Here is a 27,892-nt window from a genome sequence, read left to right as displayed (position 1 = left end):
CGTCACGCTGTGATTTAAAAACAAACCCGGCGCGGTGGAGCAAGGCAGCGGTGGTTCTTAGTGACGTCACGCCGCTCAACAATCAATATTTGCCACCATCGTCACACCGCACGCGGAGGAGGAGCGCGAAGCTTCATGCTCCGCTCGCTGCAGTAGTAAAACGCAGCTGACCACAAACCTGACCTACGGATCGAGGATTCCCCATGAGCCAGACACGTGAATCACAACGTCAGACAACCTGGCGGCTGTGTCAGAATCACATCCGTGGTCAGTGTGTTCTTCGACCTTAACACAGCAGTGACTCGAGCCTCGAAGTACGCAGTACTCGAAGTTCGAGGTTTGAGTCGCAGTACTCGAATTTCGAGGTTTGAGTCGCAGTACTCGAATTTCGAGGTTTGCGTCGCAGTCCTCGAACTTCGAGGTTTGCGGCTAAGTCCGCCTACTTCCTGGTTAAGTCATTTCTACAATGTACGGACTCCGACTTTGGACAAATGTCCAAATTATGCGACCTTTTGCCAGAGATCGCATACTTCTCTAGGTTTAAAACATGTATTTATATACAGTTTGATGCCATCCTCACCATGATGATGATGATGATAAGGCTTTATTTTATTCATATAGTCCACATGGTGGTTAAAACAACAATAATAAATCCCATGTTTTTTTGCAGTTAAACTCACTAAATAATTGTCAGTAAGTGTCAGGCCCCAATAATTAAAATTCAAAGATTATGATATTAAAAAATATATAATAATGATTTTATACCAATGATTAATCGTCAGGGTTAGTATCTATTAAGTCTATGAAGTCTTCCTCTTGATAAGATAAATGTACATACCCCTGTTTTGTTTTTTTTTTGTTTTTTTATAAATGTTCTTTAATTGAAATAAACTAATAAAAGAATAATATAACCAGTAAACACCATTTCAGTACAGACAAAATCAGATAAGGGAAAATCTTTTCAGTAGAATCTATTTTTTTTTTACATCCATTTTCCTATTATATCAGTCGCAATCATAGAAATACTGTCATTTCCTACTTATGTATCAGTTTTTATTTTCCATTTTGCTAAATATTTTTCCATTGATGCAGCTGTGCATGCTTATTGAATAGTTTTGATCAGTGATGACAAGTAAATTCTATATCATAACAGACAAGGGAGAAAATTTGTTTAATACATTTTTTTTCTGATAAATTGCTTTCTTTTAAGGTTATATTTGTGGTGGAACAAACACAAAGGCCATCTTGCATGAACATTTCAGCATTTGTGTGAATCTGTGACATGGGTAGTGCAGCCTTTTGTTGGTCAGTTGATATTTTTGCAGGTGTTTTGTTGCCAGATTTGGTGAGCGTTAGATTCATGCAAGCAGTTGGTGCAGAAATCCAGGATGGAGCAGCCAGCTCAAAAGACACTGGCGGGGTCTACCTTCGTTTTTAGCAAATATGAGTTACATAAAACATACACAGAGTTTCTTCTCTGTGAGATCACAATGGCTGATCATGATTTCTGGTCTACAGGCACAATTTCATCTTTACAAATCTGATGTTGGCCAGCTTCACGACCCAAAAGGTGCCGTAAATTTCAGTATGTGTACAGATGATGCTAAAGCCCATTTTCTTGTAGAGGTTCACAGCAGCCACCTGAGTGGAGGTGGTCTCCAGCACCAACTCAGAGATGCCTCGTTCCTTACAGAAATCAATGGCAGCCTTGACCATCCTGACGCCGATGCCCAACCGTCTGCACGATGACGAAATGATCATCCTAAAGAGCTCTGCTTGTCGCACTTCACCGCTCTGTTTGATCTTTATTGCCATGGTACCTATGATCTGTGGCCTCCCATCAACTTGCGTTTCTGCCACCCAGAAACAGTCGTCCGGTCTGCTTAGATAGTTCCCAGAGATGTCCTTCATGTCTGTCCGCAGTTTCAGCTGCACATAGCCGGAATAGATATTGTGACAGCTGTAGTAGATGAGAGCAATCCAGACTCCAGGTAACACCAAAGCCCCGGGCACAGAGCCAAGGAGGTAGCCAGCAGCACACAGAACCACAGTGACGAGAAGGTGGAGAGGGCTGCTTACTGAATTGTGAAAACATGGATATATGTGTTCTAAAATCCCTGTGATGAACAGGCTGCACACTGCCTCCTTGTCTTGGGGACGGTACTTGCGGATCACCGGCTGCATGATGATGAGCCACTGGAATGTCACCTGATTCACACCCGGACTGTATGATCAAAACAACAAAAGCATTAACCTTTTTTTTTTTTTTAAATTCACAAACTAAAAATGATATCTATCCAAGGTGCAGAGTGGAACATTTCACATGATTTACAGTGTGGGCAAAAGCATAATATATTACCCATGAATATGTCTAATTTTATAGTAATTACTGCCAAATAATGTTAGTTTGGTTGAACTACCCTTAGAACGATTATGTTACATATTCATATCATTATAGTCTCCATCTTACAACAACACATTTGCAATGCAGCCAGTATGCGATATTACAAATCCTACTATGTCTATGTCAAAACTCAGTTTCATTGCTTTGGTATCCGCCTCTCTCGGTCCCTGATTGGCTCAGTCTTCAATGCACTGCACAAACATAATCCTAACCCAAACGCTAACCACTCAATGCCCGAGGGAGGCAGGTCAGAAAGTGACGAGACTGAGTTTTGTTGTAAAATTTGTAATTTTACAGCCGATACAAACAATCCAGCCTGAGAGCATATTTTGTGTTTTGGCTGAGGGCTGGCATCATCCTCAAAGAGATCAAATGCCATAAGAAGCACCAGTACTATCAGGTTGTTATGCCAGTCAGCACTAAGCCCTAATCCTCATGATGGTCTGTGCTTTTACACCCAGCTACTGCCGAAGCCATGTAAAGCCATGTGGCACTTGTGCTTGTACATCAAAATCATAGCTGATCATGGCTTTTTCTAAAAAATAAATAAAACTAATCGAACAACTGCAACAAAATGCTAACAAGGCAAATAAATAGTTGTAAAAGGTGCATCTATGCTGTTTTTTTCTTATTTTATTACAAATGTTAAACACTGGACCTTTAAAACAATGCCAATGCAATTCAAGGTGATACACACTTAACTGCACACATACAGTCTACAGTATTTCTATGTATTATTTCCCTTTAGTGAGTTGCACACAGTGAAAAGTAACATATAAAATCAAAAAGTAGTTAGGTTTAGAGGAGAAAAATGCTGTTCACAGATTTGCTTAGCTTGGTAAAGAAAACCTTTAGCTGCTTTAACTTACCACTCCCCCTGTGGCCATGTGTTCGTAGTCAAACAATATGAACAATCGGGTTTCACGCCTTTTACCTTTGCTCTCCTTTCTGTTGTGATCACATGGCAACACCTTATGGCTCAGCGCCAAGGCAGAACGAATGAACAGGCTGCATCCTTGTCGTGGGGACGATACTTGCAGATCGCCGGCTGCATGATGGCTAGCGACTGGATGTATATCAAAGATTTCCATGTGCTGCACCAATATACATCGAGTTTGAACTTTGCAGCCCCTGATGTTGCCAGACATTTCTGTCACTGATTTACCGGCAGGTTGTGAAGTAAAGGCTCACCGTTTGCATTTACACATTTTAATTTCAAGTTTAAGGCATTGCCTTTACATTTACCGACCATCTAGATATCTGTCTATCTGCATGTCCTCAATCTTAATCTGGTTGGTTTACCAGTTAGCCTTTGCGCTTGAGTCCTAATTTGAACACACTGTGTTGTGGCCATGGACTCTGTGCCTCTTTACACTATGATCACATGATATTTCGCAATGGCTGAACAAAAAGATCCAAGTTAAACCACTTTACAAAACAAACAAACAAATAAAATACTTAAAAGACCAAAATTACTTTTGGAATCTTTTTCAAGAATAAAACAAAACAAATCCAAATATCTTTAAGCAGGTGTGTCACTTTCTGCCCTTGCTTTCCTTTGCCTCAGTCTGTTCTTAACCGCCCCCATAAACGACCGCTGCACGTTAATGATTTGCTTAAACATAACGTTGTGCAACAGAGGGAGTGCCAACAGTTTGATTTCCTTCAGGTTCATGTCTGCTTTACTCCAGAGCAGGGGTCAGCAACCTTTAGCATTAAAAGAGCCATTTGGGCCCGTTGCCACCATAACAACACCCACTTGGGGTCTGAAAGTAATGGATCAGTGCGCACAAACGATGCTACATCTGAACTGCATCTGGCTCAAAACAAGTGAAAGGCGAGATAGCTCGGTGTCAGGCGGCCCGCAACAGTCTCTTTTTTTTTTTTTTTTTCATTTCACCATCTTTCATGTCAGCCCGTTCAGCTGGACACATTCTGTCTATCGCATACGCGAGCACAGACGCAGACGCGCAGACACACACAGGTTGAACAGTGAGTCTGCTCCAACTCCAACCCTGCCCCAAAATTAGCTCGCTCTCTCAAAACCATGGGAGCTACAGCAGAGGGAGGAAAGAGCCACATGCGCCGCCGGAGCCGCAGGTTGCCGACCTCTGTTCCAGAGGAACGAAAGCCACGCTGATGATCCAGCCTCTGCTTGCCCAGCTGAGAGGCTGTTCTCAGTCAAGGATAGTGCGGAACATGCTGCACCTGATGGTTGACAGCTGCTGCTCATTAGCCAGCCAGAAGTGGTCTTCAGATTACTCACTAAGTGTTTTGGGCTGTTTTGTGTCTTAAAGACTGCCCGAGAACATGGAAGAAGAAAATGTTCTGCTGCGAAGAAAACCAAAATTTCAGCCAATCCCGTTGGAAGTATTTTGAGGTAAACCAGTGAACAGGGACCTGCAGTCTTGTTTATGTTTTCCCATTATTTTGTGAGCAGTTTTTGTCCCATTTCAACTTTACACGCATGCAGAGTCCTCTCTTTGAATTTAGCATGTTTAGACCAAAAAACATACAAAGGTCCACTGATCTCCTTATGTAAACACACACGTGGACCCTAAACTGGTGGTTTAACCCTAACGTTGTTTATTTATTACACATTTATTTATTAAAGTCTCCTGAAAAGGTTTCCACTGAACGTAATCCTCAAAGTCAAAGTTCACTCGACTTTGCAACTTTTCTGAAGAGTGAGGGGTGGGTTTCTGATGGAAAAAACAATTGGTCTGTGGTCAGTATAAGAGAGAGTGGAGAGCGAGACTGCGCTCAGCTTCAAAATGAAGACTTTGTGTGTTGTTGCCGCTGTGCTGAGTCTGGCCACCCTCAGCCAGTCTGCATCCCTGGCATGTCAGAATTTGACAGAGCCACTTGAACAGGGTCCAGATGTGAGTAATGATTTGAATTTTCTAAAAAGTTTAATTAGACAATTTACTTAGTGTGTTTCTTGGTTGTATGTTTCCTGACGTGCTGTTTTTTCTTCAATGTTACTTATTGCTGCCCCCCAGGGGATCAGGACAAAATGACGCAAATTGCAACATTTTCAACTTTCAGGTGTCTGGGACTTGGCACTTTGTGGCAATGTCTTCGAGCCAGTGTGTGTTTACCACATTAATAAATTCACTTCTCTCATTAAGTTACCAAGTTACATACACCCCGACAGAAACCCCAAACGTCAATGACTGTCTCTATAAATCAAAAGTGTGAGTACACAACTGTTACTTGTCATGTTACATTTTAATTTATACTATATCCCACACAATTGTTTTCTTATGTGTATGTGTTGTATAATTCTTTAACAGAAATGGGCTTTGTGCAAATATGACTGTACAAAATATTTCCCAAGGCAACAGATTTTTTGCCACGGACGTGTTCGGTAAGAGATTTTGTTGACTTTAAACACTTGCATTACTTTGCAGCTGAATTATGTTGAAGTGAGAACTAAATAATCATCACCACCTTGACTTTTGTAATGTGCTTGACAGGTGCTCCACAAGGCAGTCCAGAGGTGATGCTGCAAACTGGCTGTACTGACTGCATGGTCATCTACATTAACAATTACGTTCATGGCTTTCCGCTTCTCATGCTGCTAAGTAAGAGAAAACCGTGATTTCCATCGTCCAGTGGTGATTTCTTAAATGTGTCTATGTGTAAAAGTATCCAAGTGGTTTGAATCACATTGTTAGTCCAGCTGACTGCAAACTGAGGCTGTGCTGAGCATGTGGTCGTCGAGGTTGATGATGATATAGATAGTGTACACTAGATTGATTTCACAACGCTTTTATCTTTGATGTTTCCTTTCTCGCACAGGTAAAAGACAGACAGTGTCTGAGACCGAGCTGACTGAGTTTAACACCCAGGCAGAGTGTCTTGGTTGGGCCAAACCCATTGTCCTTGGCACAGATCATGGTAATGGAAAGATATCCACGCAAGCAAATAAATAGTGAGAGGTGAAGGTGGAAAACGACAGCCTCTGTAATGTTGTATTTATGCTTCTCTCCCGTTCACAGACTATGGAAACTGCCAGAGATTTGACGAGGACCCTAGTGTCAATTTTTTAAGGCTTTCTCCAGTAATGATTCAGAAACTGACAGATAATTATCAAGAGACCCTCAAGTGTCTTTCAGACAATTTGATCAATTATCCCAGCCTCCTGGTTAAATTGATTCGGGACATGAGTGGGTAACTTTTCAGTCACACTAGCTATAAACAGCTTAACATTGTAAGCGTACATAAAAAAAAAAAAGAAGAGGAAATGCTCATTGATCTGGGAACAGTTTTATTTGGTTGCACATCTTTATTTGGTTGTATTTGTGGATCTTTGTAATTTTTCTGTTTTTTCTTACTGTTCTTCCTTTTTCGATTTGTAATCGTGTGTGTGTGTGTGTGTGTGTGTGTGTGTGTGTGACAGACAGAGAGAGAGGGAGAGGAGAAGAGAGAACGAGTCTGTGCTTGCAATAAGATGATATTTTTTTGTTATTTAGAGTTAGTGAGTCAGTGTGCTTTCTGTTGTCTGTCAGATGCTAGGTTTGACACATTCACACTTATGTTTCAAGCAGAAATAGTGATCGACGTACATTCGGTCAATTCAATAAATGAAAATAAACAAATTTGTTGCACGTGACTGCGCCTGTCATTCACTTTGTCAATGGTTACAAGCTGGGTTGTGCACTTTCAAACAATGTTCAGTGCATGAACAGGAGCTTAATGGACACTACATGGTACTTGAGGTTCCTTACAACAGACGTGAATTGCCCGCTGTTGGTATTCGACCTTACTACAAGTTACTCCTGTGCTTGAACATCTTTTTCTTGACACATCGATCTCTCCTGCAGGGAACGTTTCGCACATCTTGGGAATTTGGCGCCCCCTGCTGCCTATTATTTGATACCATTTGCAATGTGGCTTGCTTTAAAATGCACCGCAAACCATTACGCACTTTGTTCCTAGAATATACCATAGATAGTGTGAAGATTTTCCAAAACAATAAATAAAGAGCACCAAAAATAGTACAAAAACTAAAAAGTAAGCTGTGACCATCCCCTCACAACTGTACGCAACCAAACTCAAAATCACCAACCATTAAAAAGTTTACAACGCAAGTGCATTGATCACTGCCACTTTGACCCTAAAATAAAGTGTACTTTGAACGTTGATAATTGTTCATTTTTAAGTTCAGTTTACAATTTGTCATTATTCTCCGTGACATTTGTTGCTGACCTTGCCAGGTCGCACTGATCCTGATTTCAATTGGTCTAGTTGAATACATTTTGAATAAAATAAATAGTCAAAATAAATAAATAAATAAATGAATAAACCATCAACAATCCAGACGAAAACATGACAAACATTCAAGGCCCCTAGTTGATTTTATGGAACAAAAAGAAAAAGTTTAGATCTTGCCTCCTTCTCGCCTTATTTTAGACTGCCCAAACAAACTTGAAAAAAACTTGTGAAATGATTTTTACCCTGAGTTTACCCTAAAGCAATCTATGTCAGTTTAGGTAATTCTTCGACAATAAAGCTCATAAGAAATAAAGTCAACTATACGGGGACAACGTCAGAAAGTCACCTTATTGGACTTCCGTTTTTTGGCTGGAGATGATCTGTTTTCCGTAAAGCCAGCGAGTCAATAACAGCAAATAGCAACAAAGTTCCTGCAGTACAGTGGCTTTGTAGATCCATGTTCACACACAGGTCACAGTTCCTTTGAGTGTGACCTTTAAATCTGTCTGCAACTAAAATACATTGTTAGACTTTGTAGCTCCCTGAGTTGTTTTAAACAATTTCCTGCACACTTTGACTGCTTCTTTTCCAGCTGTCAGCGACTTGCTTATTTTCTTTGGGCACTACAGAGTGGGCGAACCAAACAAAGATTCAACGACACAAGTTCACTGAACTCCATATGCAAACACAACCCCCGATCTTCGCACCTGACACCTTCTCGTTTGGTTGATGATGATACTTGTGCTCTGTGGTTTGACCCTAGTTTGTTTGAAAAGTTTAAAAGTTTAAAAGTTGTATGCACTCATAATAATATTTATAACTATACATTTCATTTATAACATGAACAACCATAACACCTAACCCTTACCTCATGATCACAACTTCACGCTCCTTAAAAAACGTGTAGTTGTTCAAATGTGTTTTCTACTTTATCCAAGCTAGACAAAAACAAAGGAAATGATGTCTCTTTTATGACACAAGGTCGAAGCAACACTTTTGGCTCTAACTGTAATAATTTCTTAGGAATGCACTGATGCAATATGGATCTTTAGAGTTGAGCAGATTGATACTCGAGTATCAGCACTGAGAATACAAGAGTCTGTTTTAGGATTTGTTCTTGTCACAAAGTATCAACACTTCCAGCAGGTTGCACTCCTGATAATCCCCCCCCCCCCCACCATTCACAGTTATTTCATTCAATATTTATGATCTCTTCCCTGATGGTTGGTAAGGCCTAAGTTACAGTACATCTACTTTTGGCTGTGAGGCAGTGCCTGTGTTAGTCACAAAATTAAATCTTTAATTGTGTCATTGTATAGGTAAAATAAACACATATTTTGAATATAGCTAGATTTTACTTGCAATGGGTCACTAGCAGGGTCGAGGAGCTTCCAGATTGCTCAGCTATTTGAAGAAATCTGACAGAATTGGTCACATAATACGAATATTCACTGCTCCACCAGTTAGTACATTCTAAGGACAAAACAGGATCAGTAAATAGAATACAACGTGATACATCAAATAAACTGCAAATCATGTTACAAAATGTACATCAACGTTGGAGTATCAGGAAGATTTTCCAAAACAATAAATAAACAACACCAAGAATAGTGCAAACATTAAAAAGTAAGCTGTGACCATCTCAGTAACTGTATGGAAGCAAACTCAAAATCATCAGACTTATTAAAACGTTATTACAATTAATGCAAGTGCATTGATCATTGCCTTTATGACCCTAGAAAAAGTGTACTTTAAACATTGATAATTGTTCCTTTATAAGTCCCATTTCCATTTTGTTTTTATGCATGACATTTGTTGCTGACCTTGCCTCGTAGTTGGTTTTATGGAACAAAAAGAAAAAGTTTAGATCTTGCCTCCTTCTCGCCTTATTTTAGACTGCCCAAACAAACTTGAAAAAAAAAGAAACTTGTAAAATGTTTTTTTTTTTTTTTTTTTACCCACGTTTACCCTGAATTTACCCTAAAGTGATCTATATCAGTTTAGGTAATTGTTCAACAGAGGACAATAAAGCTCATAAGAAATAAAGTCAACTATACGGGGACAACGTCAGAAAGTCACCTCATTGGACTTCCATTTTTTGGCTGGAGATGATCTGTTTTCTCTAAAGCCAGCGAGTCAATAACAGCAAATAGCAACAAAGTTCCTGCAGCACAGTGGCTTTGTAGATCCATGTTCACACACAGGTCACAGTTCCTTTGAGTGTGACCTTTAAATCTGTCTGCAACTAAAATACATTGTTAGACTTTGTAGCTCCCTGAGTTGTTTTAAACAATTTCCTGCACACTTTGACTGCTTCTTTTCCAGCTGTCAGCGACTTGCTCATTTTCTTCAGGCCCTACTGAGTGGGCGAACCAAACAAAGATTCAACAACACCAGTTAACTGAACTCCATATGCAAACACAACCCCCCAAAATAGGTTTGACCCTAGTTTGTTTGATAAGTGGACAGAGTCTACAGAAAGGACTGACATTTCCACGGATCCTCATGTTCAATTGGCACCATAGCTTTTCAGGAAGGGATGTATTTCTTTTGCAAAAAACCACTGGTCTGTGGAAGTACCTTCAGAGATGAGGGAGTGAGAGACTCTCTGTTCTCTGCTCTCAGCTTCAAAACGAAGACTTTGTGTGTTGTTGCTGCTGTGCTGAGTCTCGCCTCCCTCGGCCACTCTTCATCCCTGGCATGTCACAATTTGATAAAAGCCTGTGGAACAGGATCCAGATGTGGGTAACTTTGCAATCATTTTCATTTTTCGAGACTCGTTGATGTTTGTGTTTTTTGTGACGCATGTGTCTCAGAATGTTTTATATTGCTACAATATCAGGTCAGCATGAATTACCGCAATTTAAATATTTCCATCTATCAGGTGTCTGGGAGTTGGTACTTCATAACTTTGTTTTCTACCCACTGCCTGTTTCCAACCTCAATAGATTCGCTTCTCTCACTCAGTAGCAAAGTTAAATTCACCCCAACAGAAATTGCAAACCTCTACAGTACCTTTATAGATATTAAAATGTAAATACAGCTTTTACTTCTAATTGATGATGATTCCTTCACAGATATGGAAAGTGTGTAAATGGGTCTGTACACATTTTCTTTTTATTTTTTATCAAAACAACAGCCATGTGGACCAAAACAGTAAGATATTTGCTGATTATTTCAGTGCGAGTGTTTTTCTTTGGTGCACCGTGATGGTGAAGAGAGAAATCTATCGTCGTAGCCCTCACTCGTAATGTATCGTCTTTGGCAATAATCATGGTGAAAGAATATAAAAGTGCATGCAAAGAAATAATCATTTGAGGTGAAAAAAAAAAAAATAAATTGTTTGCAATGTTACATTTATGATTTTTTTTCTCCCTCACAGACTACGAAAACTGCCAGGAATTTGACATAGGAAATTTCATCAATGCCTTGATCTTCAACAGATTGCACCGCTAATCATTTCAAGACTGAAAGTCTTGTACAAAAGCCTCTCAATTGTATTGCGAACAGTTTGCTTTATTGTCACACCTCATATGGGGTATGATTCAGAAGTTAAATGATTAAGACTTAACAATAAAGGTTAATTCATAGTGGTCAATTGGCGGATATTTCTTTGCTCCCTCGGTCCATACTTAGTAGCTCAACAGCTAGAATCACGCTTGGGCAAACCGCGGCCCATCAAGCTTTATAATCCGGCATGCTGAACTTGAAGAAATGATTTGAATAGTAAGTAAGTAATAAGATAGCTGTATCTTATCCATTTTTATGTGTGTTAAGAGTAATTTCAATAAAGAGCTAAATACTGTGGGGCTTCAAAAACACATATTTTGTTGGAATGCTTTTGTTCAATTTCAATAGACATTAATGCACATGTTTTCTACATATCCCATGATATATTTTTTCCTCCTATGAGCTGTGTCACCAAAACACTCCATATATATTTGCTCCTGCTCCAGCCCCTCTGTCAAATGTTAGAACCCATTGTGGCCCACCGAACCAGTCAAAAAGTTCACTGCCCACTCCTCAGCTAGATCTTCTGAACGTACATAGAAACACTTGATCTTTTACAGCAGGGGAAGCGGCAGACTCCTTTAGTAAGTGGTTGCCTGGCAACGCGAGTTCCGTTGCGCAGCTTTTGAGGGTGACTACCGAATGAGCAAAAAAAAAACAAAACAAAAAAACCCACACACGAATACATAAATAAAAACGTAAATTACATTACCGTTACATTGCATCGGGTGTGATATAAATGATATATATATATAAAAAAAAATAATAATAATAAAATAAATAAATAAATATATATATATATCCAAATAGGAAGAAAAAAAAAAAGGTAATTGTCGGCTCTAGGACCCGGGTGCGCGCCGAGCAGCAAGCAGCAGCAGCAGCAGCAGAAGCAGCAGCAGAAGCAGACACCGGTTGATGAGATGCTCTGCTCCTCATTACACATCTCCTTACCCCGACACAACGCTGCTCCCGCTCTGGTTACTGCCGGACAAATCTCCTACCACACTTGGTTTTAGAACAACATTTTGAATCGAACCCAACCCTGCCCGCAACCCTCCTTTGACGTCCAACGAGGCTCTCGCGTCTCACGGCGACAGCCATGAGCCAGAGGTTCACGGTGGAGCGGCGCCCCTCAGACATCCAGGGGGAGGTGAACCAGCTGTTTGAGGGAGACGAGCCACCGACCAGCGGCGGGGGAAGCGTAGACGGAGGTGGCGGCGGCGGCGACGGCGACGGCGGAGGAGGTGGAGGTGGAGGCGGAGGCGGAGGAGGGGGAGGTGCAGAGGCTGAGGTCGCCGAGGTGGTGGTGGTGCTCAAAGGTAGGCGGACTGTTTACCGGCGTTTCCAACCCCCGTCACCACCACGCCGCTTGTTAGCCCCCGAGCTAACGGCGGGAATGCGAGTCTCGCCCTCTGTGACTATATGTGTGTGTGTGTGTGTGTGTGTGTGTGTGTGTGTGTGTGTGTGTGTGTGTGTGTGTGTGTGTCCGTCTGTGCTTGTATGTCACTGTTGCATGTGCGTGTGTGTGACTTGAATTGGTAATGAACCTACTCGGGCCATGCGGAGGTATGCATGGCAGACAGGAAATCACAGCCACACCGTGTTCTCATCGTTACAGGTGATCCGTCCAACGCTCTGGAAGTTGTATTCACAACCATTTACATGTCAGTTTCCTGTTGTTGATGACACCCAGGCCGTGCTTCCCACTCGCTTGCACACTGTGACCGGTGAATCCTACACGAGTCCAGCTGCGGCCAACCTGAAGGGCATCAGGCTGTCTGGACGGCGTGGCGGGGGAATTACTGGCTCGCCTCTCATTAAAAAGGCAGATGTCAATGTCAAGATTTGGAAAAAGGGGTCGTTACGTTCACCCAGACCCCCTCTTTCTAGTAGGCCCTGGTTAGTGTTTTGTTGGTGGTACGTTTTGATGGCCAAATCGCCATCCGTCTGGTTCACTTGAGAGTGGCCGCCGTCTCACCTGAGTGAAATGATGAAGGTCCTGTCAGGGGGGGGTCCCAATTTGAGCGCAGCGGTGCTGAACGAATAGCTGTGGAAATTCCCATCAGGTCTCGGCATGGCAGGCTTTGCCGTTACAAATAATTAGTGCTTAGAAAAAGTAGAACCATTCAAGCCCAGTCAAGCGCAAAACAATATATGTGTCTGCACAATTAGTCGTTAAATGCTACTTAACCTGCTGAGGACTGTACATTTAATGACATTTCATATTCATTGGCTTGGTTCCAGTAAAGTCATTTAATACTAGATGTACATGGCACTTTTTCATAAAGGAAAAATGATTGTCTTGAAGCTTGACACACTTGAGTCAAGCAACAGGAGAGGAAAGAAAGAAATACTTCCAGTGGCACACATTTATGTTTCGTTCTTTTGTAGCTGTCGTTTACGTGCGACCTGTCTCATTGTATATGTCAAATGACATTCCGTCTTTTTGCCATTAGCCCTTCAGCATCCGTGTCAAATAGTTCTGACAGACTGATGCTATTGAACCAGCTGCTGACTGAGAGGAGCAACGAAAGACACTCGCCGCAAAAATCCACGTTTTAAAACAATGCCACTGTTTTTTGTGCAGGGCATTGCACGTGGAAATGTCTTGTCAGCATTCCCGCACGAGCTATCAGTCACAGCAGGCAAGAACATTTACAGACTACTGCATGCCGCTCGGCTCAGATAGGAACAAGTCTTCCCATCTCCTTTTGTTCCGGTGTGGACGCAGGGAATGCTTTAGCGAAGGACCTCCCCTCAGACACGCTACGCTCCGGCTGAGCTGCAGCCTTGCGGCGAGCTGTGTCTCTGCATCCACTCTGCTGGTTGCCATGGTGATGCAGCACATTTTCGCCCAGTCTCTTCTCAGAATGGGCTCCGCTAAGTGGAAAACACTTAAGCAAGTAATGTTCGAAAAAATCTTTGCGGCTTTTTATGGCCCTTTATTCCTGAGATGCTCTCTGTCCCTTCGAATCACTGCGATTGTTAGAATTAAGAGACGTGGGATAAGTGGGATTTTATGCGCTTACGCTGTTACCCTGCTTGTGCACAAATAGTTTTAAGAACGATCAATTTGCACCATTTTCTTTCTTGAATATCAGACGTGACAAGAGACTTTTTTTTTCTTCATCGCATTTTGTTGATGCCGAAGGTAGTACAATTTCAGTTGTTCCACACAAAACAGAATTTACATCACCATTCCACAAAACAAAAGAAAATTTGTGATATTCTGAATTAAATCAAAAATGATTAAATAAACAGAAACACCTGTCCTGTAACTACGATCACACTGGTGGTTTCTACATTATCATGCTTTTATGCACAGTATATGCATTTCGTGTTTCTTCACACATCACATTGAGAATAAACTACCCTTTTATTTTTCAGATTAAGGTCAGTTTGTTAGCCAGTTTTTCTCATTCATCTTTTCACCCTGTGAACAACACATGACCTGGCCACGGTGGTCGTGCACACCCATCACGTTTATTCCTCTGAGAACTGCCTCAAAGTGTCACGCTGACATACTTATATAAGAAAGCAAAATTTCCTCTCTATATGTTGGAGGCGGTGTCTCCAAAGTCCTCCATTTTCCTGGGAAAGCGTGGCAAAAAGGAGATCTTTGGTCCGTACATTTGTTTCCCAGTGACGCTGTTTGTGTCGCAAACTAACATTTTTAATTCTTGCTTAATTCTTTGAATAGCCCTCTCGAGGAAGTGTCCATAAAGACAGAATTTGCAGCCCTGATAATGGGTCGTGTTTTTGTGTCAATGCGTTCTGCTGTGTCCAGTCTCTGCATCCCTCACCCGGTCCTGTTCTTAATTTAATTGGAGGACTGGTACCAATTAAGAAACACAACCCTCCTCTCCCTACCCCCGCCTGGACCTGTGAGCCTGTTTTCATCGATCCAAGGGGAGTTGTGAGCTCAGTCAGTGTGTCTGATGATGGCTGGCTGAAGCAGGAAGGAAGGTCCCTGTCTAGCAGTTAAGTGTCCTCCCTGCCCTTGACCTTGCAGTGCTTTGGAGATATATATCTGTCCGAAGATCATTGGACCTCTGTGAAATGGGCTGCAGATGGACTTTGGCTCAATTTGTTTTACACGGTTGGCGATGCAGGGATCCGTTTAATGTAACCTAACAATAATTCAGCAATATTGGATTTTCTACCATTGGCATTCTGCAGCCAAAATCTGTCGGCTGTTTGACCACGTAGGCACATCAAGAGGCAAATGTCGACGTAGTGAGAAGAAATAATGTGTATCTGTAACTCAATGGCTGCAGCCTTTTACAATTTTCAGACCTCCTTCTCATCGGCAACCGTTTCCGGCACCTCCGCTGGGATACATAATCCCTCCACTGAGTCCCGGGTTTACCTCAAGGGCATCTGTTTGGTTGTGTGTTAATTAATATCTTTTGGACGGTACCCTCCATGTGTGAAGATGGCAGACAAGGGGCAACGTTATGTTTGGTCTGAGAGGGCTCGTCGACTTGCACACACAAGACATTTTAAGTCGGTAAAATGATGAATTTAATGGCAGCAAATCAAAGAAGTTAGGCACATTGATGTGGTGAAGAAGAAGACTTGCTGAATTTCATCCTGAGTACCAGGAACTGGGGAAAATGGAAGGAGGGAGGAGGAGGAGGAAAATACCTTGTTGATGTTGGAAGTCAGACAAAAATGGGCAGATTAATTGGAGGCAACAGAAAAGCAACAGTAATTCAAACGACTCTTGGTATGCATATGCACACTTTGTAAGGTACCTTGTACATACAAGGTGTTGCTGGTGAGTGTATTGATCCGCTAGCTACCTGCTAACCTCCATACGTTTGGCCATGGCGATCAGGCTCCACCACTTCATTATTGATATTAATCAGATATTGATGCAAACTGTGAGACTGAGTGTTGGTGACAGTATGATTTGTGTGAGCCTTCCATTTAATCATTTCTAGTTATTATGTGTGTGTGTTTGTGAAGGTAAATGCTGAGCTGTTGTTGGCAGTGGTTGTAACTCTTCCCAGCACTTCAAGCAAATGACGGATGGCAGTTACAAGGATCCCTTTTGAAGCCTTTCTCTCTAGTATGTGGCCAGACTGGCTGTGTTTCTTCCCTCAATGAAACATTGTTGGAAGTCAATTTCAACTCATTTTTTAAAAATAATAATGCTGAGATCTAGATATTTGCAAAGAAGCATTTTCTGCTTTGGGCATCCGCATGCTGTATTTCTGAGGATTCAAATAACTGGAACCTGCAAAATTGAACTTGTTTTCATGGGGTTTGCGTGACAAATGGCAAATACCTGAGGACTGCTGGAGCCTTGGGGAGGTATGTGAACAATATAAGGTACTCAAATCCCATGGCTTGCTTCCTCTGTAAGCAAATGCACCTTTTAGTTGAGAGTGGACGACAATATTTCAAGTCTATGGATGAATTAGTCTTAGTCCCAGACGAATGCAAACATGAAGATGATCATTGTGCAGAGTCATGAGGAGTTTTTTTAAGATGAATAACCAGCCTCATATATGAGGTCAGAGGTCATTCCCTTAGCTTATAGATCACAGCAGAGAGTTGGGACAACAATACAACAATTAGACTTAAAACAACCGAGCCATTTAACGGCGTCATTAGAGTAAAAACTAAAATAACATAATATGCACGTATGTGTATGTGTGTGGGAGATATCAAAGAGCAAATGAAACAGGAGCACAAGAAGAATGTGCAATTTCCCATGCACCTGAAGCATGAAAGGAGCGCAATTTCCCATGCATTTCCTGCCACTGTAATAAAGTGTGCTCGGCTTGTTTGTGCTGGCTCCTCACCAAAAGCCTCTGCAGACCTCCACCATAAATAAATAATAAGGCTGGCAATATTCAGATGTTTTCCCCCCTGTCAGTTCGTGAAGTGAACATACACACGTCCCCTCCAAGTTCCTTCAAGCCACGTATATACCATACATACCACATATGGTGTCTCAAAAGTCCTCTATTTTCCTGGGAAAGCAGGGCAAGAACAAGATCTTTGGTATATATACCATATATACCACATGCACAGTATATGTGGTATATATGATATTTATGTGGCTTCTATCTATCTATCTGTCTATCTGTCTGTCTGTCTGTCTGTCTACTAGGGTTTATGGGTATACCCTAGGCCCTAGGGTATAGACCAACTGTCTAGAAGCAGCTGCTGGTGTTTGTGATCCCACGGTAATACCCTGTTGGCTGTTGGAACCTGAAAATTCTTTGTGTGTTTTTTTTCCAGGCATATCTGGCCCTGTGCTGTAACGAACACTGAAAATTTCGGCCTCTGCCCCTTTGAAGTGGAGGCGCAGTCTGATGGCGAACATGAATATTAAGGCTCAAAGGCTCATTGTGGATGTCTTCAGTTGTAGGATCAAAAAGCTGGAGTTATTGTTTCAGTGCACACCAGGTCCGGATTTTTATAGAGTGCCTTTTCCTTTGTTTAGTCAACATCCTCTGTTGATGTGAAGGGACCTGAGTTTACGTTTCCATTCCACAAAAATGTGCTTGACCAATGTTCTCTGACAGGAGAACGTGTCTGGATCCTATAGCGATGTTTCACTTCTTGAATGGCACTCTTCAGGAAGTGTGTGGGGCTAAAAGACATAGCATGATAAACATGCCCTTTGTGTTCTTTTCAGCGGATACTACAACAATAAACACAGAGTAAACCTGCTGTTTTAGTTTTTTTCCCGAGTTTATGTGAGGTTCTTGTTGATCACCGATATTGATATTAATTTTGATTTTAAGAATCAAGCCAAGCTTCCTTTCAATAAATTAGCTTCTAAGGAAGGAATTGGCTTTATTGTGATTGTACTCCAGGTTACAACGAAATTGGATTGGAGGCCCTTACCACAAGTGCAAAAGATAGCAATACGTTTTTGCTTAAAATATTTAAAAATATTTTCCTGCTGATTGGATTTTGCAAAAATCCAAACGTTATCCAGAAAGGGTTTGTTCTAATTATCTTGATCACCGTTGTGCCGTTGCTACAGACTCTTAGCGCTGCCGTCGGATGGGACTTTTCAGCTCGCCTGCTGTTTCGCTTGCTGTTTGCACATAAATTCACAATTTTTGCTTAACACAAAAAAACCTCCTCGTTATGTTTGTCATTGAGTCTGATGACGCACACAATGAACCATTGTGCTCAGTGGTAGAAAAACCCGGCGGCAACTTCCATCCCCCCGAGGTGTAATGGCTGCTTTTGACCGCACGCTGTTTGCTACTGCGCACACAGAGAGGCAGACATAGCTCAGGGGTGCCGAGCGCCAACCGGTTTCTGTAATTATAGGCTGCAGTAAACAAATGGGTAATCAGTTCAAAATGTGCAGGTGCATAGTGGTTTAATGGTTTTTAAATGTGATGCGAAGATGGTTTGCTTCGGTGCACTTCCCAAGCCTGGCTCTCTCCCAAACACAGCATCAAACCTGGGCGAAGTGTTTTGAACCGCGTTACCTCAGACAAAAAAAGAAAATGCATCAAATGCACCAAGTGTGGGTGGTTTGTGTCACCGTAATGGGTCGGTGCTCGTTTGTGTGAAGGCAAACGTTTTGTTTTTATTACCTGCATGCACCGTATTTTGCAGCAATGTGGGGGGGGGGGGGTTTAACGTGTGAAACAAAAGGATTTCGTATTGCGGTGACGGTCGAGCGTTACGTAAGCCCGCCTGGAAGCAAAAGGTGAGTGTTTCACCGGCTCCACCGTGTCACGCTGAGGGCCGTGTTTTCCACTTTAACCACCAGGAATAAAATAGACAACCTCTCCTTGTGCTCTGGACTGGTCCCCTTGGCCGGGAAAGCTCTTTAACCTTCCACTTACCTTCCCGTGTCTTGTCGCCCAACGGCCCTCCTCCGACTGTGCTGCCATTAAATGGCTGGATTTTTCTTCCTTAGTGGCGCCATTGATTTTTAATCTAGCTGGCTGCCACATGCCACCGCTACTCCCCCATCACTCACCCTGTTATTTCCTTCTCTGTGGAAGGGAGAACCCATCAATACGGAGCAGATCAATCTAACCCATGCGTTGCATGCCCGGCGCCTATTTAATTTTGTGATTACATCAAATGACAAGATCTCTCCCCCCCCCAAGAAATGAAGAAATGGAAAGCTGTGAACAGTGTAGTGACATTGAGCTGACAGTAGAGGGCAGCCCATTAAATTTTATGGTATGGTAAACTGTCGCTTGGAGGCTTGAGCTGTCCTGAGCTGCCAAAGTGTAAACCCAGTAAATGAAAATCGACATGTGCTCCCTCTCTATAGCTACACGAACTTAATGATTTTCCCTGCTGCCCCAAAATGTGAACACACACACAGAAAACTGTAGAAGGATCGACGTCACCTACATTCTGCGTGGACCGAGAGAAGTGTGCTTCTCCGATGAGACAGCAGGGGGCAGCTGCGGTCCACTGAGGACGATCAGACGCTGCGCATTAACTGGCTGAGTCGCGAGGTATGAAGATGTGGGGGAAAGAGAGGGATCAGAAACCTGGCATATTACACAACAGTGTGTGTGTGTGTGTGTGTGTGTGTGTGTGTGTGAATAAAACGGGTAGTGCAATGGGGGGGGGGGTGAAGCTTCCTCTAGCCCAGAAATCCTTGTGCTGTTATGTAACCGTGTCTGCAAATGACAAGAAGCTCAGTGTGTGTGTGTGTGTGTGTGTGTGTGTGTGTGTGTGTGTGTGTGTGTGCGTGTGCGCGCGTGCACGCGTTGGTGGTGGTGGGGGTTTGAGACCATTTGATAGAATGTGACAAAATCATCGTCACATGCAGGCAGGCGGGCCGCAGGCCAGACCTCGGTGACACTAACTCAGCATGAGCGCTGTGAAGAAAAGGAGGAGAGGGAACATCAGCGTGGCGAGGTAAGAGCGCTTCGCTGCTGCCACGCAACTCTGACAGCGACGCGTCCGTCACAGCCCCTCGTCTCCAGGATCCCTCCGCAGCGTGCAGGCCGCAGCCATTTCTCACATTTCTTCTTTTTTTTTTTTTTTTTTTTGCAGTCGCGGGCAACTTCTAACATCTGTAAGAATTATGCAGAATTAGGCCGGTTGTACATTTACCCAATAGATTTCTTCACGCTTGTCTGGGTTTCCTTATTGTGCACGAGGGGGTAAAAAATGAAGACGTTGCACATTTTGCAAGGGGGTGGAGGAGGGAGGTGAGGGAGGCAGAGAAGTCCAGACTTTCACTCATTTTGTTCATTTGTGCTGAGACACAGTTTATCAAATTGGCCCTCTGTGGTGTGACATCACTGATCGGCTTTACCAGATGAGTGACAGCACTCTGCCTTGATTCCACCCACTTGGTCTCTTTCTGAAACGTGTGGAAGGTCCAAGCCAGACATCCGTCGAGTTTTTTCTTTTTGTCATGATAAATTTAGCAAGGAGACTCTGGGATGAAAGTAAAAAAATATTCAAGAAGGGATAGAATATTACACTAATACTGCATTACCACTGGATTATTTAAATGCACGAGCTTGGAGTCTAATAAATTGCAAAATAGCCGTTTGTGGAAGGCTTTCCTCTGAAAGCCCCTGCAATGAGAAGTCTATCCAGCAAACTCAGTAGGATTCCAGCACTGATGCGAAAGCTGAATCCCTTGGCGTCATTTGCCCTAATGCTTAATGATTCTCCAACCAGTTCCTCGGTTCCCCATGCTCTACACAGCAATTGCAATTGTTGTTGCGAGAGGCTTGACGCGACAAGCAAAATCTGTCTCTTGATAGTAAATGCTGTGCTGAAGAGTGCCCTCTCCTGGAGGCCTTGGAAAACTCTCTGTTCTCGGTGTTAGCGAATGTGCAATAAGATTTGAAACCCTGCAATGAGCTTCTTTAATCCAGAGGAATCAGTAAAGGAGCTGAAAATGAACCTGACCGCTAAACTGAATTTCAGTATCGGTCATCAATTCCAGACTATTGCCTCATCGTGCGTGTAAAAAAAAAAAAGGATGAAATAAAGTTCTGTTTCCCTGTGTGTATTCCCTGTGCAGACGTCTCTCTTCCTTCCTTTGGCTCCCGGTGAATTGCCCGTATTGTGTGTTATGATATTCTCATCGCATGTATTACAGTCGGCGCGTCATTGCAGTCAGTTTCGTCACTCAGAATTTATTTGTTGGTCCTGCGGGGACGAAGAGTGAAACCCTCTCTCGCTTCAACACTGCCAGGGTCTGTGGGCAGCCGAGCCTTTCACAAGCGGCCTGCGCACTTTTACCAGCTGTACCCTAGGAGGCGCAGTCGGGTAGGTTAGTGCCGTAATTTGCTTTTTTTTCAGTTGTTTTTGCTGCGAACATCGCAAACAAAATGCCCGCAAAGTCTCTGTAAAGCGTTGGCCACATTTATTTATGGAGACGCTAAAGCGGAGCAACGCCTGGGAATATTTTTACATTTAATAGGTCAGTATGGTAATTTAGACGGGGTGAAGGTTGCCAGAATTAATCACTGCCACCAGAGCTGCACAGTTGTCGTGCTGTTGTGCGCGTCGTGTGATATCTCACTGAGATTTAGGCGGAGGCAGCAGGGGGGAGGGTGGAGCGCCAGGCAGGAGACGCAGGTCATGGCTCCCCAGGGGGCGGGGCTGGTATTCAGGAAGTACGCCAGGGTTCCACTCCCTCTGGGATTTGGGTCTTTGGACTGCGGGCACACGCTGTATTTTTTTTTTTTTTGAAAAGGTGAAGTGTGAGGAGAAAAATGCATTATGTAAGGAAAAAAAAAATGCCTCAGACCGAATGAGTCTGAAGGATTTGCTGCAGTTCATAACGTTCCGTTTTTTTTTGGATGAGCGCCTGTTGGGCTGTTTGCTGGAGCGCTGCGGCAGGCAGGTGGGAGAAGAATGAGCCTTGGCCCCGTGTGTGTGTACCTCGGTGGACTTGTTCCACTGGCCGGTTCTCTCCACACTCCACAGGCTTTGTCAGCTTGTTGCTGCGAAAGAACACACTCTCCATCACCATTACCATACCGCCTGCTGCCAAGGCGCAATGTCAAGAGGGTGACTGCGCGACAGGCCCGGGTCAGAAATTCCTTCCATCGGCCTGGCTTTGTCCCGCAGTGTGAAAGTAGTCATGTTTGCCAAAAGGGCGGTGAAGGGGAAATATTGGCAGCCGTCTTTCTTTTTTTGACAGCCATGCGTTGATGCGGAGTTTGTGCCCAATAGCAGAGCAGCTGAACTGGAAGTTGGAGATTCAGGCTGAAGTCTTCAATGTGTAGTCCAGGATAAAAACAAAGACGTCTGTGGCGGTTGTCCTCGCTGGCTACAGTGATGTCTTACCGCAGCTGGACCACAATTTGTGGAGCTTTGGCCCACAAAAGCAAACAAATTGTTCAAGTTAATTCAAAGCAATATTGTGTTTGAGGACTTCATGGTGTATCGCAGTCAAAACCCATTTTCACGTACGTGGATGGACTTGCTGAATAGAACTGAAGCTGGATATCAGGTCCCCAGCTCGATCTGCAGTCAGTTTCGTCTTCAGTGTGTCTTCCGCAGCTGCTCTGCAGCTTTGCTTTTGATTTTACCCACTGTGTGGAGACAAAACACAATACAGGTGACAAATGAAGGATAGAAGAGCTTCTTAGTGAAGACGTAACAGGTCTGTGAGGGCCAGAATTCTTGCTTGTTTGTAGGTGCAAAATAATTATTTTCTGCACAATTATACAAATGAGTTCTTTGAAAATCATACAATGTGATTTCCTGGATCATTATTATTATTTTTACATTCCTTCTCTCACAGTTGAAGTGTACCTATGATGAACATGACAGACCTCTGACAGACGGTTTTTGTGGGACCACTATATATATATATATATATATGCATGCAGACCTCTTTACAGGCATGGTACATTCACACTTTAGAAAAGCTGAAACACATGTTCAGAAGTTATTCGTTAAATAATGTATTTTCTTTAAGCGCAGTCTAGCCCACTGGACAAGTTGAGCAAATGAATGAAATTCTCAACATCCTTGTTAACTTGGTTTAAATATTTTATGGTTAACAGTGCGCCTCACAGGAAATAACAATTCAAGGACAAAGAAAGTAAAAGTGGTGTTGAAGCTAAGTGTTGTCTTTTTTTTCTGGCAGACAATAAATAAATAATTTTTGTCGAGAAGTTAACATATTCAAATTGAATTTAATTTTAGGACCAAACAGGAATAACACCTCCAAAGCAATTCAAAAGACAAATAAAGATACAAACTTGGTCTTTCATTCTTAAGATAAACTACTGTGAGCTTCTCCACATTATTTTTAGCAGTTTTGTAAGGAGCCATCAGTTGCTGCATGGTTCAGGATGTGCTGGTAAAACGTTACGGCTGCCTTCAAGCGCTCTGTAAACTTCACTGCAAAGTGAAAACGACACTAATGTGACATGTCATCCTTTGTGCCGTTGGATAAAAATAATGTTTTGGAGCAAAGCTAAGCGCACTGGGCTGCACAGCCATCGTTCAATAGATTTGAGAGAAGGAAGAAGACGGTCCAGATGATGAGACGCAATCAGCCCGACACGAAAAGAACAGACGGCTGGAGTAAATAACATTGATCTCACTGCAATGCAAAGAGAGACTTCACACAAACTACCAACCCAAGAGGTTTTGCAGATCATCACACACCTGCTGCACCGCCCTGAGGATATGAAACCTCTGGCTGCCGCCCCATAACTGGCCAGGAACTGGCTGAGGGTAAAGGGTGTACACAGCCTTCATTAACCTGGCCTTCAAATTCCCCAAATCCACAACTAGTTGCTGGGTTGGTTTATCGTGTGGATCCAGCCAGACAGAAATTTCAATTAATATACATTAAATTGAAAATGTTCATTCTGTCTTTCTTGGTTAGATATACTCTTGGTTTTCTTTTGTTCAGACAGACAGTAGCGTCTGTTTTAAGCCATTGTCTCTCCGAAGAAAAGAAAACCAAGATTACAATTTTCCGTCCGAATGAGCTCAGCTAGGAAACAGCACTGTTGAATTGTAATTTGGAAACACCTGAAAGTCTTGAAACAAAAGAAAACTGAATCCAGAATAATAAAAGGGAAATTCCTGTTCTGTCGTACTTCCTACCACAGTGCTCCTCGTTCTTGCCTTTGTCTCTTATTTCTTGTTTGGTGTTGTCATTTTTTTTTTTTCCTTCAGTCCCCCTCAGTTGATTTAAACACATGGCCACCATCCATTTTGGGAATCAGCCCAACAGTTGCTCTCAGAGTTGATTGAGTCATGACAACCCATTAATCCTCTCCCTCTCTTTTTGCTGCCTGGCATCTGCTCCCTTCCTCACCTTCCCTCTTCGCGCCTGCGTGACCTTCCCTTTATCTGCCAGCCAAAAACGCAGTGTGATTCTTGAGCCGCTGCTGCTGCTGCCGCCGCCGCTGCCGCCAGCCGCACATTCGCAGACGGCGCATTTTGATCCCCTGTCACCGCAGTCATTTGTTTTCCCCACATGCACGCTTGTTGGCGGGCAGGTAAACTGCGGGCGTTTCGACTCTGCTGCACACGTGATGTGTCTTGATAATATCTCAACCCTCCGATGCGTATTTAACTCCCACTCTGTGATTTTCAAGGTGCCACATTTCAGACGTAGCAGGTTTTCCACCTACATCACCGACCCCCTTCTCTTTCCAGACCAACGCTTGGTGTTTCTGTCTCCTGCTATTCTCCACCTTCCTTTATGTGCACTCAGCTCCGAGCCACTTTAGCCTGTCTTGCCAGCTAAACGGATTGCGAAAAGAAGCACCAGCGTGTGAATGCATTTTTGGGTGATTTGCTGTGTTAATGGTCTGTGTGGAGAAAGAGGTAGGTAGATTGTCCTGCCTGGTTTTTTTTCTGTGTTTGTGTGTGTGTGTCCCAAAGAAGTGTGTCGCTCGTTGCGGCAGTGGATCAAGAGTGAACAACAAGGTGAAAGGAAAAGTCAAAATGCCGTCATCTTGGACTTTGGCCATCAGTGCGCTTGTTAGCTCCCGAGGCTAAAGCTAGATGGATGGCAAATGGCTTTTTCTGGGCCTATTTCCCTCTACCTTGCTTTGACTCTCTCTTTTTTCCCTTCCCTTCCCTCACACACACACACACACACACACACACACATACACACACACACACACACACACAGAGTCATACTCCAAGTTTCCCTGCGTCGTATCTGTCTCGGTATGTAATCCCTCTTCTTTGCCTTTTATTGATAACGTCTCCGCTGGCGACCACCTTCGCCCCCTTCCTCTGTATTTGGTGACTCCCTCTGCTTCCTCCCCTCTCGATCTCTCTCCCTTCCCTGTGCCCACCCCCTCACTGATACAACCTCACTCCCCTTAGTTTTGGTGCATTGCAGTGGCTCCACCACCACATTGGAGACACAACAGCCTTGGCAAACGAGGTCTCTCTTTCCCTCTCCATCACTTTCCCTCTCGTTCGCTCTCTCTCTCTCTCTCGCTCTCTCTCTCTCTCTCTCTCCCTCCCTCCCTCTCACGTGCACAGACATGGACACGCGCTCTATTCCCCCACCCCCCCCCTTCCCCGTTTTAGCCCCAATTCCCCATCTCGTTCACTCCCTTGTGCTCCCAAGGCTTATCGGTTAGCGAGCCAGACAAAGCCTTGAGAATGAGCTGAACGGTAACCTCAAACATTTCCATATCAAAAAGCTGCACAAGATTCGAAATAAAAGGCACAAAAATTGACCTCATTCTCGCTAGGAAGACTCTCGGATTTCCATATGCACACATGGCAGCCTTCAGAAGCCCCGTGCTTTTTCAAATGGTTGCAAGGCAACCGCCGCCTCTGTTTTCATGATGGATCGCTCTCGGATTTCGGGGGAATAAAGACACTTCAGAGATCTTCGCAGGACAAAGGCTTCGTAAGATTTGCTGTTTGTGTCATCAATCACACCTGAAGGCTGCCACGCGAGCTGAGCCGCGAGACGCGCTGCCACTGCCTTACTGATAAATCCGGCTCCACCCTCCGTCGTTCTCCGTGTGCTGGCACTAATTAAACATATATATTTGCTGAGGGATTCCTTCCCTTTGTTGTGTATTCTCATCCGGTCGCGCCAACATACTGACGCAGGCAGGGGTTTCAGCATCACAGCTCTAGTGCAGTGGTTTGTCAACTCCAAACACCTCTGCAATGTTTTATCGTTTTTTGCTAGTTTTTGCGATGATATCACCAATTTTATGTGTGGGAAAAATGAATTTTTGAGAAACCACAGCACCGTGCTAGAGGTTGTGAGTTGGGATTTCACAAAACTACTGCTCTAGCATATTAAATGTTCATGTTGTTAATGGCATTTACATTGATTTTCAACCAGTATAACTTTTTTTTTTATTCCATTTCAAACATAAATGTCCAACTCCATGAATAACCAAGTTTTGCACAAAATCACAAAATAAAGATATCTTATTCTACTCCATTATCCATTCATTTTATTTGTCCGTCATCTTCTATCTCCAGCCTACCCTGTCCTGTTTTTTTTTTTTGACCATCTCGGAAAAAGTCGAACACCATTAGAGGATTTTGGCAGTGTCTTAGGTCGGCCTGTGATATTACTCTGACAGTGTCAGGACTTTGGGATGACCTTTTCACTTTCTCAGTTCGGGGTGACTGCTGCTGCAACTGTCGTCAACAAACCAAGCAACAGAAATGGCACTGATGGTGTCATACTCCTTTCTATTTACTCACTGGTGCTGTAAAATGTCCTGTCTGCACAAAGTCGGCTTCACATTTCAACCAAGTTTATTTGATCAGTGCTATTGAGTGTAGGTCGTTGTGAACTTGTGAAAAATATACCGTGTTCAGATTTCCCTAAAGGTCAGAGTTTAGTTTTCGTCCTCGGGTGAAACAGAAGGACAGATTGCCAGTTTATCAAAAAATACTGAAAAGCAGACACAAACAGGCATCTATCTGTACATTGACACCAACTGTCAATTTAGAGTCACTAGTTTACCAAATTTGGAGGTCGGTTGAAGCTGGGGTACCCGGAGAGAAACCAGTTAGGGCCTGAAACAATGGTTACTCCACATGGCAAAGCTTTGGTGAGAATTGAGCCTGAGAACTTCTACCAGACAATGCTAGCCCACACATCATTACCTGGTTGTTCCATACCAACCAAGAAAAATGTTTCCAATGTAAGGAGGTTTTATTCAAATGAGAAGAGGCAGCAGTGGATCTGTGAGTTTTATTTTTTTTAGACAAGAATAGGAATTGTAGGAAATGTGTGCCAACCTTTAAGAATAGGCAATAAACGCACACCTTCATTGTTTCCTAAGTGATTAGTTACCTTTTTTTTTTTTTGCCTGTGAAACCAGTTAACAGCCTGGAAGTCCTGCGCCAGCCAGAGTCACGCTGGACTGGATGAGTGCAAAGCATCACTCGTTATAATCCGAGCTATTTAAGGCGAACACTCCCACTTGTGAAGACCCGGAGTCGAGCCTGTGATTTAGAATTCTATGCATGCGTTATGTAACGCTTTTGTCTTTCATGCTCAAACTCCTCTCCAGGCACAGGCGTAGTTTATTAATGAGTGGGATTGCAAGATGGGGGGCGGGGGGTTGGTCGTCTGCGCACGTGTGTATTTGTATCTATGCACAGTAGTGCGTTCTGTCTGTTTGTGCGTGCATATGCCCGTGTGTGTTCTTCGCACATGTTTGTGTGCTTGAGCCGGTGGGGATTCCTATTTGCAGGATTGAGGAGCGTGGCGCCGCGGCTGCCCACCACCATTAAAGGTCAGGGTTTGCATTTCACGAAAAAAAAAAAAAAACACAGGGTACGCCAAAAAAAGGCCCC

At 43.2% G+C, this 27,892-nt stretch overlaps 2 protein-coding genes and 1 long non-coding RNA gene across 6 annotated transcripts in view; 2 read left to right on the top strand and 1 right to left on the bottom strand.

Annotated features, from left to right (window-relative positions):
* Nucleotides 1-956: 956 nt before the first annotated feature.
* Nucleotides 957-3,377, bottom strand: nat8l2 (N-acetyltransferase 8-like 2). Its single transcript, XM_076024993.1, has 2 exons — nucleotides 3,274-3,377; nucleotides 957-2,224 (listed from the first exon to the last, which is right to left on the bottom strand). The coding sequence occupies exon 2, from the start codon at nucleotides 2,182-2,184 to the stop codon at nucleotides 1,513-1,515; it is 672 nt and encodes a 223-aa protein (XP_075881108.1). The 5' UTR covers nucleotides 2,185-2,224; nucleotides 3,274-3,377; the 3' UTR covers nucleotides 957-1,512.
* A 1,752-nt stretch (nucleotides 3,378-5,129) lies between these two features.
* On the top strand, nucleotides 5,130-7,022 carry LOC142887378 (uncharacterized). The gene is made up of 6 exons (XR_012926533.1): nucleotides 5,130-5,286; nucleotides 5,453-5,601; nucleotides 5,701-5,774; nucleotides 5,884-5,991; nucleotides 6,209-6,307; nucleotides 6,409-7,022. It is a non-coding gene; the product is annotated as an uncharacterized LOC142887378 (long non-coding RNA).
* Nucleotides 7,023-12,027: 5,005 nt separating this feature from the next.
* Nucleotides 12,028-27,892, top strand: part of slc12a5a (solute carrier family 12 member 5a) — a 127,994-nt gene continuing 112,129 nt past the window's right edge. For 2 of the 4 annotated variants that reach the window (XM_076025025.1, XM_076025022.1), the window contains exon 1: nucleotides 12,029-12,453. In XM_076025025.1, the coding sequence (XP_075881140.1) occupies nucleotides 12,234-12,453 (220 nt within the window). In that variant the 5' untranslated portion in view covers nucleotides 12,029-12,233. Of the gene's footprint in view, nucleotides 12,454-27,892 lie in introns of all 4 variants that reach the window. The other 2 variants (XM_076025023.1, XM_076025024.1) reach the window with 2 other exon arrangements.

This window comes from Nelusetta ayraudi, unplaced genomic scaffold (assembly GCF_046127955.1).
Source record: "Nelusetta ayraudi isolate G7.1 ecotype Tasmania unplaced genomic scaffold, CSIRO-AGI_Nayr_v1 ptg000017l, whole genome shotgun sequence".
NCBI lineage: Eukaryota > Metazoa > Chordata > Actinopteri > Tetraodontiformes > Monacanthidae > Nelusetta > Nelusetta ayraudi.
The sequence above is the reverse complement of the archived record's forward strand: the minus strand, read 5'-3'. Positions and strand labels throughout refer to the sequence as shown.

What these genes read in the sequence shown, in the direction of transcription:
- nat8l2 (XM_076024993.1), bottom strand. Translation starts at nt 2,184, where the DNA reads ATGCAGCCGGTGATCCGCAAGTACCGTCCCCAAGACAAGGAGGCAGTG.